This window comes from Histomonas meleagridis (assembly GCF_020186115.1).
Source record: "Histomonas meleagridis strain 2922-C6/04-10x chromosome Unknown contig_25, whole genome shotgun sequence".
NCBI classification, from domain to species: domain Eukaryota; phylum Parabasalia; order Tritrichomonadida; family Dientamoebidae; genus Histomonas; species Histomonas meleagridis.
The window spans coordinates 553,986-569,816 of NW_027150831.1; the positions used below are offsets into that span (position 1 = coordinate 553,986).

The 15,831-nt window shown below is 28.4% G+C and overlaps 4 protein-coding genes across 4 annotated transcripts; 3 read left to right on the top strand and 1 right to left on the bottom strand.

Annotated features, from left to right (window-relative positions):
* Positions 1-5,317: 5,317 nt before the first annotated feature.
* Positions 5,318-7,183, bottom strand: GO595_004215 (Ser/Thr protein phosphatase; the record flags this gene model as incomplete). The annotated part of the gene is made up of 1 exon (XM_067917322.1): positions 5,318-7,183. The coding sequence occupies one exon, from the start codon at positions 7,181-7,183 to the stop codon at positions 5,318-5,320; it is 1,866 nt and encodes a 621-aa protein (XP_067775753.1).
* A 4,591-nt stretch (positions 7,184-11,774) lies between these two features.
* GO595_004216 (actin-related protein ARPC5) lies at positions 11,775-12,212 on the top strand (the record flags this gene model as incomplete). The annotated part of the gene is made up of 1 exon (XM_067917324.1): positions 11,775-12,212. The coding sequence occupies one exon, from the start codon at positions 11,775-11,777 to the stop codon at positions 12,210-12,212; it is 438 nt and encodes a 145-aa protein (XP_067775754.1).
* Positions 12,213-13,810: 1,598 nt separating this feature from the next.
* GO595_004217 (ankyrin repeat domain-containing protein 16) lies at positions 13,811-14,950 on the top strand (the record flags this gene model as incomplete). Its single annotated transcript, XM_067917325.1, has 1 exon — positions 13,811-14,950. The coding sequence occupies one exon, from the start codon at positions 13,811-13,813 to the stop codon at positions 14,948-14,950; it is 1,140 nt and encodes a 379-aa protein (XP_067775755.1).
* Positions 14,951-15,116: 166 nt separating this feature from the next.
* On the top strand, positions 15,117-15,695 carry GO595_004218 (transcription factor 2B; the record flags this gene model as incomplete). The annotated part of the gene is made up of 1 exon (XM_067917326.1): positions 15,117-15,695. The coding sequence occupies one exon, from the start codon at positions 15,117-15,119 to the stop codon at positions 15,693-15,695; it is 579 nt and encodes a 192-aa protein (XP_067775756.1).
* Between the last annotated feature and the right edge of the window lie 136 nt (positions 15,696-15,831).

The window sequence follows — 15,831 nt, forward strand, 5'->3', positions numbered from 1 at the left end:
CATATTTCAAATTATTAAAACATATTACAAATTATTAAAACATATTACAAATTATTAAAACATATTACAAATTATTAAAACATATTACAAATTATTAAAACATATTAAAAATTATAAAAACATATTCCAAATTATTAAAACATATTATAAATTATTAAAACATATTCTAAATTATTAAAACATATTCCAAATTATTAAAACATATTAAAAATTATAAAAACATATTCCAAATTATTAAAACATATTCCAAATTATTAAAACATATATCAAATTATTCAAATGAATAGTTTTTGCATTAACATCAATTCCTTTATCTAAAAGTAATTTTACTATTTCTATATTATTATTTCTAACTGCTATATGAAGTGCTGTTTCAAATTATTTAAACATATATCAAATTATTAAAACATATTACAAGTTATTCAAATGAATAGTTTTTGCATTAACATCAATTCCTTTATCTAAAAGTAATTTTACTATTTCTATATTATTATTTCTAACTGCTATATGAAGTGCTGTTTCAAATTATTAAAACATATTCCAAATTATTAAAACATATATCAAATTATTCAAATGAATAGTTTTTGCATTAACATCAATTCCTTTATCTAAAAGTAATTTTACTATTTCTATATTATTATTTCTAACTGCTATATGAAGTGCTGTTTCAAATTATTATAACATATTTCAAATTATTAAAATTAAAACTTATAGCATTAACATCAATTCCTTCTTTGTCTAAAAGTAATTTTACTATTTCTATATTATTATTTTTAATTGCTATATGAAGTGCTGTTTCAAATTACTAAAATATATATCAAATTATTAAAACATATTCTAAATTATTAAAACATATTCCAAATTATTAAATCATATTCTAAATTATTAAAACATATTGTAAATTATTAAAACATAACCAAAATTGTTCGAATAAATATATTTTTGCATTATCATCAGTTCCTTTCTCTAAAAGTAATTTTACTATTTCTATATTATTATTTTTAACTGCTATATGAAGTGCTGTTTCAAATTATTAAAACATATTCCAAATTATTAAAACATATTCCAAATTATTAAAACATATATCAAATTATTCAAATGAATAGTTTTTGCATTAACATCAATTCCTTTATCTAAAAGTAATTTTACTATTTCTATATTATTATTTCTAACTGCTATATGAAGTGCTGTTTCAAATTATTATAACATATTTCAAATTATTAAAATTAAAACTTATAGCATTAACATCAATTCCTTCTTTGTCTAAAAGTAATTTTACTATTTCTATATTATTATTTTTAATTGCTATATGAAGTGCTGTTTCAAATTACTAAAATATATATCAAATTATTAAAACATATTCTAAATTATTAAAACATATTCCAAATTATTAAATCATATTCTAAATTATTAAAACATATTGTAAATTATTAAAACATAACCAAAATTGTTCGAATAAATATATTTTGCATTAACATCAATTCCTTTCTCTAAAAGTAATTTTACTATTTCTATATTATTATTTTTAACTGCTATATGAAGTGCTGTTTCAAATTATTAAAACATATTCCAAATTATTAAAACATATTCCAAATTATTAAAACATATATCAAATTATTCAAATGAATATCTTTTGCATTAACATCAATTCCTTTATCTAAAAGTAATTTTACTATTTCTATATTATTATTTTTAACTGCTATATGAAGTGCTGTTTCAAATTATTAAAACATATTCCAAATTATTAAAACATATTCCAAATTATTAAAACATATTCCAAATTATTAAAACATATTCCAAATTATTAAAACATATTCCAAATTATTAAAACATATTCTAAATTATTCAAATGAATAGTTTTTGCATTAACATCAATTCCTTTATCTAAAAGTAATTTTACTATTTCTATATTATTATTTTTAACTGCTATATGAAGTGCTGTTTCAAATTATTAAAACATATTTCAAATTATTAAAACATATTATAAATTATTAAAACATACTATAAATTATTAAAACATATACCAAGTTATTCAAATGAATAGATTTTGCATTAACATCAATTCCTTTATCTAAAAGTAATTTTACTATTTCTATATTATTATTTCTAACTGCTGTATGAAGTGCTGTTTCAAATTACTAAAATATATATCAAATTATTAAAACATATTACAAATTATTAAAACATATATCAAATTATTCAAATGAATATCTTTTGCATTAACATCAATTCCTTCTTTGTCTAAAAGTAATTTTACTATTTCTATATTATTATTTTTAACTGCTATATGAAGTGCTGTTTCAAATTATTAAAACATATTCCAAATTATTAAAACATATAAAAAATTATTAAAATAGATTTTAAATTATTAAAACATATTCCAAATTATTCAAATGAATATATTTTGCATTAACATCAATTCCTTTGTCTAAAAGTAATTTTACTATTTCTACATTTCCTGATCTAACTGAATACGATAAAATTGCATTTTGATTTTGTATATTTTCAATATATTTCATCAAAAAAGTATTGCCATTTAATGCGACATCTTCAGTAATATCATCAATTTTCAGACCTTCCTTTTCTAAATATGATAAAGTTTTATAGTTATTAAATTCCAAACATTTTTTCCCGAGATAAATAAGTGTATTGTTTTCTGTTTTACTAGTTTCAACAAGTGTCTTCTCAGAAGGAGAAGGTGTTGACTTAATTTGCGAATTTTGCTTAATAATTTTATTAATAGCATTTGATTTCTTTTCAATATTACATCCCCAAGCTTTTCCAAAAAGTGTATTTTTATTTTCCCAATTAGCATTATTTGTTGGAACTTGTTGATTATTTTCAATTTTAAATCCCCAAGCTGTTCCACAAGATATTAGTTTATTTCCACAAGGAGATTTATTTGTTGGAACTTGTTGAATATTTTCATTTAGTTTCTCTAATTTATTTTCATAAAGATATTTAAAAATATCACTTCGATGAAACATAATTGCTGCTTCATATGATTCTTTAAATGATGAATGATTTTGTTCACATAAATGAATGATTTCTTCATTTCCACCTGCAACTGCATATTTACCTGTGTTTATTACATTTGCACCATTCATAAGTAAATACTTAAAACATTTAACTGATCCAAAAAATGCTGAATAATCAATTAATGTAACTTTCCAATTGTTAATAAATGAACATCTTTCATAAAGTGATGGCTCAATTCTTTGATTAAATTCAAAATTTGTTTGTGATGATATTTCTTGAAGTTTTTCTATTTCATCATTTCGAATTATTTTCGCAATTTCATTTGGATTATGTTCTTCTTTAATTAATTGTTTATGAAGTTCCCAATCATTCTTTGATAGTTCTTTAATATTTGATATGAATTTATCATAGAATCTTGGTATAGACGATCTTTGATTTTGAATTTCATTTATTGTTTTGTATTGAGAAAAATATAAAGTATTCAGTTTTTTGACAAGGCATGGAGGGACCATTTCTTGTTCAATCATTTCTTCAAGGAGACAATATGATTCTTGCGACTCTAATCTAATTACATAATGACAAAAGATATTAAATAGGTCAAATACATTTTTTTCTTTTTCTTCTTTTGATTGTAATTCTATTAAATATTTCAAAATTGTCTTTTTGTCGATTGTTTGAACAACAAAAGCTGAATATAATAACTTGGAAACAAAATAATTAAATGTATATGGTAAGCTATCATCAAATAAATTTATTGTTGATTGAACTGCTGTTTCAATATTTTCTATTTTAAGAATGAAAATTATGGATTCTAATGCTTCAAAGAGTTCCATCTTTAAAAGTGAATAATAAACTTCTGAGAATTCGCCAACTTTAAACGGTCTTTAATACTTTTTCATAATATTGTCAACATTGACTTTCGATTTTTACGATTCGTATATATCGTTTCATCAATGATTTTTAAAACTGAAAAAAGATATTAGGTATAAATCTAATCGTGGGCGTGATTTGTTATTCATTCCAAATAGTTATATTAGATCTTGATTTTTACGAAATTGTTTTATTTATATTTAATAGGGTAATGATATTGATGAAGAATAAATTGAAATGATATATTTTATATTTGGATAACATCAATATTCAATTTTATAATTATGAAACTCTTCAAACCAATAATTTAGTCAAAAAATTCATTTAAATAAAATAAATATGTTAACAAAAAACAATTTACTTATTCACTACCTTTATTTTATAAGATCTAAAAGGGAATATAAGTTAACCTAAATGTTCAATCTTTAAAATTTATTTTACCACAAATCTCATAAACATTATATAAGAAGGTAATGATATTTAAAACAAACAGTTTTTATTCTCTAAACGGTCGTTTGACACTGAATAGAATAAAATTATCTCGTCGTTCTCATCATTTTAATCCTTAAAAATATAGGACAAAAACTAACTTAGTTTTTATCATGGCATTTCTATAAATATGATCTAAAAAAATGATACCTTTAGCATATCAGGTAATTTTTTTCTGATTTCTGAGACAGGGTGGACTTTTTCACTGAAATTATACGTTAAAGGATCACTTCAACTTTACTTCTAATTTAATATAAAACACAAAAATTTTTGTCCCACATCGTATTCAATTTGTCAGTTATATACTTGATATAAAATGTAAATATCTTTATCAATATAGAATATATATGCCATACATTCATAATATATATTTTAATATTTAATTATTTATTTATTATAGGTTATAAAAAATTGTGCTTCATTGAACTAACTATAATTTAAAATCATAAATTTTTCATCATTTTATTCGTTAATGCTTCTCAATTATAAGTAGCATATTTGGATGGTGTTTACTCATTGATCTCAGCATCATTATCACAAAAGTTTGTTAAATCTGATTGATAAATACAGGCGGCTCTAAGTAAATTGACCTGTTTTTTATGACCTTCCAACCTAACGTTAATTCACAATTACTTTGGGTCCAGACTGGGACTCTTATATATATAAATGAAGCTTAACCAAATGTCTACAATTTTGAATAGTTTATTTAATTTCGAAATTGTTATACAACTGAATGGTACCGATCATTTTTAATACAAAAAAATGAAAATATTAACACAAACACCCATCCAGAATTGGTTATATATATATATAATAAAATACATCATATGTTATATTTAAAATTCATAAAAAAATTAGAATATGTCAAGTTCTTTTAAAACTAAAAATAGCCCAATCAGTACTGATATTTCCAAGAATATCAATAACATTATGTCACTCAAAAACATCATATTAAAAAATAAAAACCATAAACATAGGTTTAGTGTGTTTTTTCATGTTTTTTCCGGCTTAAAATTTTCGCAACAAATCGAAATACAAAAATGATTTGGTACAAAAGTGGTATCACATGGAACTGCACAGAAATTCCAAACCATGGCGATATTGCCTTATCAAACAAATATTTCATAGCCAAAAGATGTGTGGAAACATTTGCAACCAATACACCAAATGCAATATCGAAAATCATTCCAAAACTAACCTGATACTCAAGCATAGCAAACAAACATTCGAATGTAGTAACGCTCAAAAACATCACAATAAGACCCATATGTTGTGAAACAATATCATATGAAAATGATTTTCCTAAATGAACTCCATAAATTGAAATGAACCCGTTTTGACCTTCAATTTGTGTAAAAGAAATTGGTGTGGCAAATACTGATAATATCAGCCAGATGATTAACAAAATAGAAACCAAAGATTTCCTTAATAACGTTCCGATATAAACGGGCGCAAGTAAAATTCTCAAAATTGTATGCCTTTGAAAAGTGTTCTCAAATTTGTTTGAAATTTTCTGTGGAATAAACATTGATGCGATAACAAGAATTTGATATATAATGGAAAACCAAAAGAAAAACACAACTGAATGAACATTATAATCAATGGTTCTTTCATGTACAACTGGACCACCAGTGACGCCAATTGAAAAATTACATGTTTCATTCAAATCTCCAGAAATTGTAATTGAATGTTTACCTTTTTCAAGGTACGTGTTCATTGTATACAAATACCCATTTCTTCCGACTTTTCTATTAAATACTAAGTCTCCTGTTACATCACCCGAAACATGGAAATTCTTGAGTTTTTCAGAAAATGAAACAACACGAATCTGGAAACTTTCGAATGCCATTGTAGTCGCGGCAATTTCATCGGGTGTAGGGAATGTGAGTATTGCGACATCTGTTTCATTCGAATAATGTTTTTTGTAATTGACGCGACCGTTATCTATTGAAAGTATTCCGTAACCGTCCATCGTCATGAGTGAAGTTCCTGTGATTTCTATCGTTTTTCCATAATGTCGACTCTCGAAGTCGTGATGTGGGTGTGAATGACCATTTAAAAGAGTAACTATGTTATAACTTTTGTCACTGAGGATTTCGGCAAAAGTTCGATTAGATATTGTTGATCTGACATTATCAAGTGGATACATCATTTCGGTTGAAAAATGAACAGCAACTATGGTGTACATTGCGCTCTTATCATTATCGAGTTCAATTTCGAGTTCATCAAGCATTTTTGGTTTCATGGGAAGAATGTAATGCCATGCTGAATGTCCTGAGGGAAAATCAATAGGACTGAATGCAACAACTCTAAGCCCTCCTTTTATATATGATTTAGCATAAAACATTCCGATTGGATTTAATAAATATTGATAATATTTTGGTTGAAATGAAGCACGAGCCCACGTATCATGATTGCCAAGGATTTCGATAAGATCAGAGCCATTCATTCCTGAAGCATCACGAATTTTTTTGTATAATATCCAATGATCTTCATGTGGGTATCCTGCTGAAAAAACATCTTCTTCATCTAGGTTATCTGTGATATCTCCTGTTATTACTGTGTAAATAGGCTTGACAACATTTTTAATATGTTCAAGAGAATTGCCAAGTCTCTTACATGAATTAGGATGGATTGGTGAAACATGAAGGTCTGTGAGATGAGCAATCCAAATTGGATCTGTGTTATGATCAAATATTGTATTATCATCAACAGGAATTTCTTTGAAGATTTCAGGAACCCTTCTTGTATCATAATAAAAGTATGAAATCACTACAATTATTGGCGGCAAAAACAAAGATATGATACGTGATATATTTTGGCGTATTGATGCAAATACACCCATTTGGAAAACGAGTATGAAAACAATTCATAAACCATTTAAATTTTTTATTTTCAATCCCATACCTAAATCTTGCCAAATTTTTCACTTCACTTATCTAAAAAATGGAATTTCTTGTTGTACATTTAAAAAATATAAATATAACAAGATACCTAAAGTGCAATAATTACTTCTGTATTGTAATAAAATTTAACTAAATATCATAATGACCACTGACTCAGTTTTTTATCAAAACGAGAAAAATAAAAGTGCCAACGATATCGGTCAAATCGGTTAATTGAATACGAATGTGATTCAATAATGTCAAATGACATTATCCGATAAATACGTTTTGAATAAATAATCGGTCGGTTCTGAACAAATCGAATACATATCCTTTTTTTATAACGATTCCGTTTTTATGTTGGGATCGTCATGAATTGAGAGGACATTCAAAAAACCGCTACAGCGTAGCACAATAGATGTGAAGCATAATTACATCATGGCAGGAGGAGTGGTTTTCCAAAAGCAAAAATAAAAGAAGGGTTGTGGCAGAACGCCCGTAGATTGCATACAAAATACTCACGCATCGAATAACGACGGTTTGGGCCAGTCAAAATGTTATTTTACATACATCCATTCAATCTTTTCCTTTATAATCGCGTTTTGGCCAAATTTTTTTGATCCAAAAAATTTCTAATATTCCATAACACTTAATTTGTACCAACGGGTACTTCAAAAAAATAAAATTTATGTTATATTAAAATTTTTAAGGGTGAATTTGAGTGAACATTTTGTGAAAATTATATTGCAAGTGCTGCACCAAGGTGGATTAGAACTTGTGCAACTGAATATGTTGACATGATTCCGAATCTTCTTGGATTCTTATCAACACCCATTGCATGAAGCAGAAGGAAAGAATCGGAAACAACAAAGAAACAGTATCCAACGAAGCATAGAATGAACGATGGATGGAAAATTGGGTAAATATAGCACCTTGCAGCTGATGAAGCCAAATTGAAATTAAGGAGTAAATAATATGATAAGAAAGCAAGGTTCAGCATATTTGTAAGGCTAGATTTGGATACAAAATATAATACATTGATTAATGGAATTGGAATTATTAATGATAAGATTAATTTAGAAACAGATTTCCAATGAATATCAAAGAACAAATTGATGGAAAGATGACCTATTGCAAAACATAATCCTCCTATTATTGTATATTTTAATTTTGGGAAAAGGAGGAATAAATCTCCTAGCCAACAAAATATACCGAACACAATTACTTTCCAATTAACGTCGTGTGTTATTTGAAGCCAAACTATCGATATTGAAGGAATAAGGAGCAATTTTGTTATGTCAAATAATTTACATGATTTTCCTCGAGGAGCATTACCTCCAAGCAGAAGGTTAATGCAAATCAGACCGATATTTATGAGCATTGCTAATGTTGAAAAAACGAAGAATACGTCCATTTACAACAATGATAACTTTTGAAGAACGTTTAAAATCGGATTTCAACGTCGAAAATTAAATGGGAGAAAAATCAAACTCGATTTTCGTTGCAGTCCCTGGGTTATTTGTGACAGGAGATCCATTAAATGATGCCATTTCTGATGCAATTGTTGAATCAATGGGTGTTGAGCCAAAAGATATTGAAGTTATTGAATTAAATAACAAATTTTATGTTTTCATAAAATCTATTCCAATAACATTTCAGGAGGCATGCGGTGTTGTTTGTAAGTCAGCAGAACTCACAAAAACATATGAACATAATATTGCATTTTTGTCAAAATTAATTAGAAAAGCTGATAAACACCAAAAAGAAATCAATATACTTACAAACGAAATTGAGTCATTAAAAGAAGAAAACGATGCACTGTCAAAAGAGTTATGTCTTTTAATGAATGAAAATTAGATGTTGTTTGAATCACAATTTGTCTTCTTTAACTCTCAAAACTAAAGCGTAGTTTAAAAATTCGTGTTTAAATATTTTAAAACAAAAAATTCATTGAATACATTTTTATTCTAGTCCTTATCTGAAATTGATAGCGAAGGGCTTCTTGGAACAAGGCGTGACCCTGGATGAGGGTTTGCTAAAAATTTTTGTAATCGACGATTTGCTTTTTCAAGCTTTAAATACCATTCATCTTCGGGTGTTTTTGGAATCTTCTTCAATGCTTTTTTACATTTTGCTTCCATTTTCGTTGCAACCTGAAATAGTAAATGAGTTTTATTTTTGTGTAAATATGTTTTGGAATTTAACCAAACAAGTTTTACGTCATACCGAAAGTCATCTGGGCTTTTGTATTGCCTTTTTTCGAGCTTACTTTTTATTGTTCCAAGATCCATAGGTTCTTGAATAATAGAAAGATAGTCTGGATTTTGTTTAGTATCTACTGGTCTTAAGTACTCTTTTGAGAGAGGATGTGCCATGAGTTTGTCTATAAAAGCTTTACAAAATTTAAACTCAGTTTCTGTGAAGTTGTTCATTTTTCCTTTTGTAGGCCAATTTATGCACTTTTCATAAAGCGTCAAAAATTTAATGGTTTATTCGCATCGTTGTTTCTTGATGCAGCGAACGTTAATAATGAATATCAAAAGTGCCAAAAATGGACATCTTATCATATATCGATAAAACTCCTACAATTGCACATTTAGTAGAAATTTCAAAGAATCTACTTTTAGGTTCCGATTATGTTGAGTTGAACGAAAATGATGAATGGAATACAATCCCAGATAAATTTTTTATTTGTCATCTCAATGAGAGTATTGCAATTTTTAAAGTGGCAAACACAAATAATGGATTGATTGTCGCTGTAAATGGAGATTCACCATGTTTCAAAATTAAACCAAATACACATATTATTAAAAATTGTGAGCAACTTATCCTTGCACCACACGGACTTGGGTTATGGTTTTCCTGGCTTGACAGAGATCTGACAATCTCAGGGAAAGTTTTATTCCAAAAAAATGGGAAAAAAGAATCAAAACTTATTCATTGTGATTCAACTGTCACAGAAATACCTTCAATTGCATCGCATCTATCACATAATTCAATTACAACTAATTTTGATTTAGAAAAACATTTTAACTCAGTGATAAGTGTTAATTTTTCAGATCCAACAAATAATATTGTTTCACCAAAATTATTAGAAATAATTGCTAAAGAATGTTCTTGCAATGTATCAGATATTATAGATTTTGATATTTCGATTGTATCTGCCGAAAAAGCAGCAAAAGTTGGAATCAACGACGAATTTTTAAATTCGCAAAGAATAAGCACATCAGTTCCTAGTATCCTTAGTTTGATGGAACTTATTTCTTCGGAACCTCCGACTGATGGCTTCCGTTCTCTTTATATCACCAGTGAAAACGAAAAAACGAACTTCATTGAAACGGTTTTGACACGTATCGGCATTGATAAACGGTCGTTCAGGAAAGTGTCAATAATTTCTGTTAGTCGAATTCCAGGTTCGGCACCAAATCATACAAATGAAGTTTCTAACATACCATTAGGGAGTGGCGTATTTTACGTGCAAAGTCCTTCTAATAAGTTTGCATGTGATCAGATGCTTATTAACAAAATCATTTCTATGGCCAAATCTTTTAAATTAAATAATGTACAGATAAAAGATGAAGAAACTCTTGAATGCTCAATGGGTAAAAATTTGATGAATAATTTAGGAACACATGTTATGGAAATTGGATTTCCAATTCTTGGACTAAATACAATCCGCGAAACAGCGGCTGTTTGCGATATTAAGACATTTAACTCAATTCTACATTTGCTATTTAACGGAGAATTATTTAAAAATTAATGTAATTTTAAAATTTAATCTTTTTCAAGTTGTCTATAAACATTTTCAATTCATATGTTTGTTTACCTTTGGCTTTAGGTTATATCCGATAAATATAAAAATCAAAAATTGTTATTAATTCATTAAATATTTAATTAGACTTTAATAAGTTAATTTTAATTAAATCATGTTTTTCATTGTTAAGATTAATAACTGATTAGGGAAATGTGAGTAAGTAATAAATTTTTGTAATATTAAATATTATTTAAAAGAATGCATTGATAAAAAAAATTATTTGTTATGAGTAGGTTTAAAAAATTATTGCTCAGTTGCGTCTGTTTTAATCATATTTCTTGAAACCAAGAAGTCCAGCACGTTCACGGAAGCATCTACGGCACATGTTAATTCCATATGAGCGAATAACACCACGACGGCGTTGGCAGCAACGGCATCCACGTTCAAAAGAACCCTTAGCATGATCACGGTTGTGTTTTGGAACAAAGTTTGCTGGCATTTGTAAAAAGGGAGACCATAACCGTTATAACCGCTATCAATCCGTTCGCCGAAAACTTCAACAAAAATAACTTGAAGAAATATTGAAAACATTACTTATTTCGTTTCAAATTAATTATGCGTAACACATTCAAAATATACCATAAATCAGTCGATTCTTTATAATAAAAAAACTAAAGAGCGAAATATTCGATTAGAAAACATTTATCAGAATTTTATTCAAAAGTGACGAGGACAAGCAAAACGGATTTTGTAATAAAAAGCGGTTTTTTAGAAAAATTGAATAATTCATATTTAAGATGTCTTACGTTGACACAATAAACCAACGCGCCGAGGAAGCCAAAGGTCAAGTACGTGCCAGCCCAGGAAAGGCTCTTAAAATTGTTTTACAGGAAATGCCAGTTCGTCCAAAACATGTTATCGAAAAAAGCGATAGCAAAGAAGCACAAGCTCAAAAGATGACACAAGCAAAGGATGCAGCTGCAAAAGCAGTTTGCTCAATACTTTGTTCTATTGAATCAGCTAAACTCGCTGGCGCTATTAAAGAATTAACTGATGATGAACGAGATACTTTGATGAAGTTCGTTTATCGTGGATTTGCCGAACGTGAAATTGTTGATGGCAAACCAAAATGCACATATGATTGCAACCTTCTCTTAAAGGCCCATGAAGAAATCACAAAAATCAACGGAAACGGCCCCATTATTCGCTCCATTCACACTCGTCTTGAGGTTTAAATAAATCTACCAAGTGATGTATTTGATAATTTTTTTCTTCTTATTCATCAAAAGTAATTTCCTATTTTTTCGACACATTTATTAATGTTTTCCAAAGCATTTATTCCTGAAAAAAAAAATTGCTGGGCAGAATAAAGATATTTGGAAAGAGTTGCCATGTTTGAACGATAGTAAACTTTGAACCCATTTTAATCGTCAATAAAAGTGCTGAATCACATCCGCAGCTCAAGATTCCCCTAAAATGTTTTCCAAATTCCAAATGCTTTACGAAACAATTAGGCAAGATAATTTATCACACCTTTTAAGCATTAGGCATGAAACATTTGAAAAATGTCTGATTCCTGAAGATACACCAATAATGCTTCAAGATAATCCAACACCTATAATGGTTGCAGCTTTTTATGGATCGACACATTGTTTTACGTTCCTTACAAAAAAGGCAAATATTTATGAACTTGATATTTATTTTTATCTTTTAGAGTTTATTTTTTGATTCCAATGTCATATTCTATTTTTTAATGTTTGTTTATAATTTTTAGACATCCCATTCATTTTGCAGCAGCTGGTGGTAATCTATCAATTTTCAAATATTTCTGCAAGAATTTAAACTATCTCAAACTAACAGACAAAGAAGGAAACACAGCATTACATTACGCCGCGATGTATAATCGTTTTTCTATAGCGCAATTTATTTGTTCACAACAAGTTGATGTTTGCATCCCGAATTCAAATGGCTTCACTCCATCACATTTCGCCGCGTCTTGTGGAAACGTTGACATGCTGAAGCTATTCCATGAACGCGGAGATGATCTCTCATCCAAAAATTGCAACAATTTCAAACCTCTTTTTTATGCGATCAAATACAAATGCATCAACGCAATTAATTACATTTTACAGCTCAAAGAAGTCAACAATTTGGAACCGAAAGATATAATGCACATTGTCCAGATAGCATGTGAAACTAATTCTATCGAAACAATTCGTTTTCTTCTTGAAAATTTTGAAGATTTATGTGATCAACAAAATTTCGCTCAATGGAAAATTATACATTTCGCTGCGTCTTGTGGTTGTGTTGAGGTTTTGTCTTTATTGCAGAAACAAGCAAAGAATTCTTTTTCATTGCTTGATAAAAATTCAAGAAACTTAAGTCATATTGCGGCTATTAACGGTCATCTTAACGTTCTTCGTTTTCTTGACGGTTTAAATCTGAACTTATTTGGCCAGACCGATAGAAACGGAATTTCATTTAATTTTTTAAAACTCCATTTCATTATGCATGCGAATATGGTAATTTATCTTGTGTTAAGTTCTTACTTACTAAAGGTCAAGATATAAATATTCAAGATGATAATGGGAATACTCCTCTTCATCTTGCTGTATCAAATGGAATGGATATCATCGTTAAATTTCTTGTTAGCCTTGAAAACATTAATCTTAACATAAAATGTAAATGTGGATATACCCCACTAATGAAAGCAGTTCAAACAGATAATATTTCGTGCGTCCAAATTCTAATTAATCAGAATGCTGACTTGAACACTACAACGAATGAGGGAAATTCACTCCTGATTGAAGCCGTTAAGAACAATTCACTTCAAATGATTGAATTACTTTTCAGGAACGATAAGAAAATTGAATTGTTTACACCAAACCTAAATGGTTGGAATCCAATTCACTTTGCGGCTCAAATGGAAAATGTTCAAATGTTAGAGTTATTATATGACAAAGGAAGTAAGTACATTAACAAAGAGAATAACTTTGGTCAAACACCATTTGAAGTTTCAATCATATGGGGAAAAGAAGATTCATTTTTCTTCTTCCTCGATTTAAGTGATAATGAAATTCAACTAAATCATGTTGATAATTATGGAAATGCGCCTCTTCATTTGGCAATCAAAAACATGCAATTAACATTTGTTCAAACTTTACTTCAATTTCAAGAAACAGACTTAAACTTAAAGAATAAAAAAGGTCAAACGCCATTACACATAGCAATCGAGAACTGGTCCGAGGAAATGTTCCACGATTTGATTGCAACCGGCGAATGTAAACTCTCTGAAAAAGACAACGACGGTTTAACGCCACTTTTGTTAGCGGTTTTAAACGGTCAGTTGGAGTTCGTTAAGACACTGGTTGGGAAAAATGCAAACTGCAAAGATACAGATAACAAAGGAAACACAGCATTGCATCTTGCTGCAAGACTTATGAACCCGGATATGCTTAAGTTTTTGTTAAGTACAAATCATTTTGAAGTGAACTCTTATAACAATGAAGGAAAAAATTTTGCAGATATTGCGTTTAGATATAAGAGACAAAAGGTAATTGAATACATAAGGCAAACATTCGACTTTGAAGAAGAAGAAAGTAAAAAAGAAATATCTGACGACGAAAATGATATCGACAAACTATTGATTTTAATCCCAGAAGAAGAGGAAAATGAAGAAGATGAAAAGGAATATGAAGAAGAAGAAAAAATGGCACAAAATAAGCAGGTTGAATATGAAGAAGAATCTGAAAGCGAAAGAAAAAACAGTGATCAATCAGAGCCAGAGGAAGAATATAGTGACATAGATAGGTTAATAATACTTGTTCCAGAAGAAGAAGAGGAAGAAGAAAATGAACAGATCTATCCAGACATCACAAATGTGAACCAGCTACAAGAACCAGACGATGATTTAGAAACGTTTGAACAGCTTGAGAAGGAAGCATTCCGAAATGAAGAAGAAGAAGAAAATTAACAAAAATGTTATTAAAAACTGTTTGCAAAAAATAATGAATTGTAGTTTTTTTGTTGGAATACTCTGTGTGACTTTATCCAAAGGATATTTTTGTTTTTCTTGGTTTTTAACGGCGGATCATTAACGGTTTTATTATAACGTTTTTTTATCTTTTGTCGGTTAGCTCATGTTCAGGGATCGCTACCAAGCTGGTTTCTTAAATCTTTTTTATTCTGTTGGATCAAAACCATTAAGCATTTGGAATCAACACGTAGAAAATGGTTACATTAAAAGAATCACAGATCAAGATATTCGAAGTTGTGTTATTGAAATTGTGAGTACAAATGTAAATAACACATACGTGACATGTCCAAAAGGTGCTAAAGAAGAGCTTGGAATTAAGTTACCTTTCCTTGTCTTGGTGCTGAAATATTTAAAGAAATATTTCACTTTTGAAATCCAAGTTTTAGATGACATGAACATGAGAAGAAGATTTAGGGCTTCAAATTATCAGTCCAAAACTCGTGTTAAACCATTTGTTTGTACACTTCCAATGAGACTCGATCCAGGATGGAATCAAATTCAATTCAATCTTTCTGATTTCACAAGACGTGCATATGGTACAAACTACTTAGAAACATTAAGAGTAAGTGTATTTGCAAATTGCAGAATTCGTCGTATCTACTTTAGTGATCGATTATACACGGAAGATGAGGTTCCACCAGAGTATAGATTAATACCAACGAAAACGGAAAATGAAGAATGATTTCTGAATGAATAAAATTTTGATTTTTACAAACAAAGTTAGTCAATTTTTAACGTACATAAATGAAATGTCTGATGTGAATCTTCAACAAAGAATTACAACAACGTTGGAAAAACTTAAGAAACAAAAGGACGAC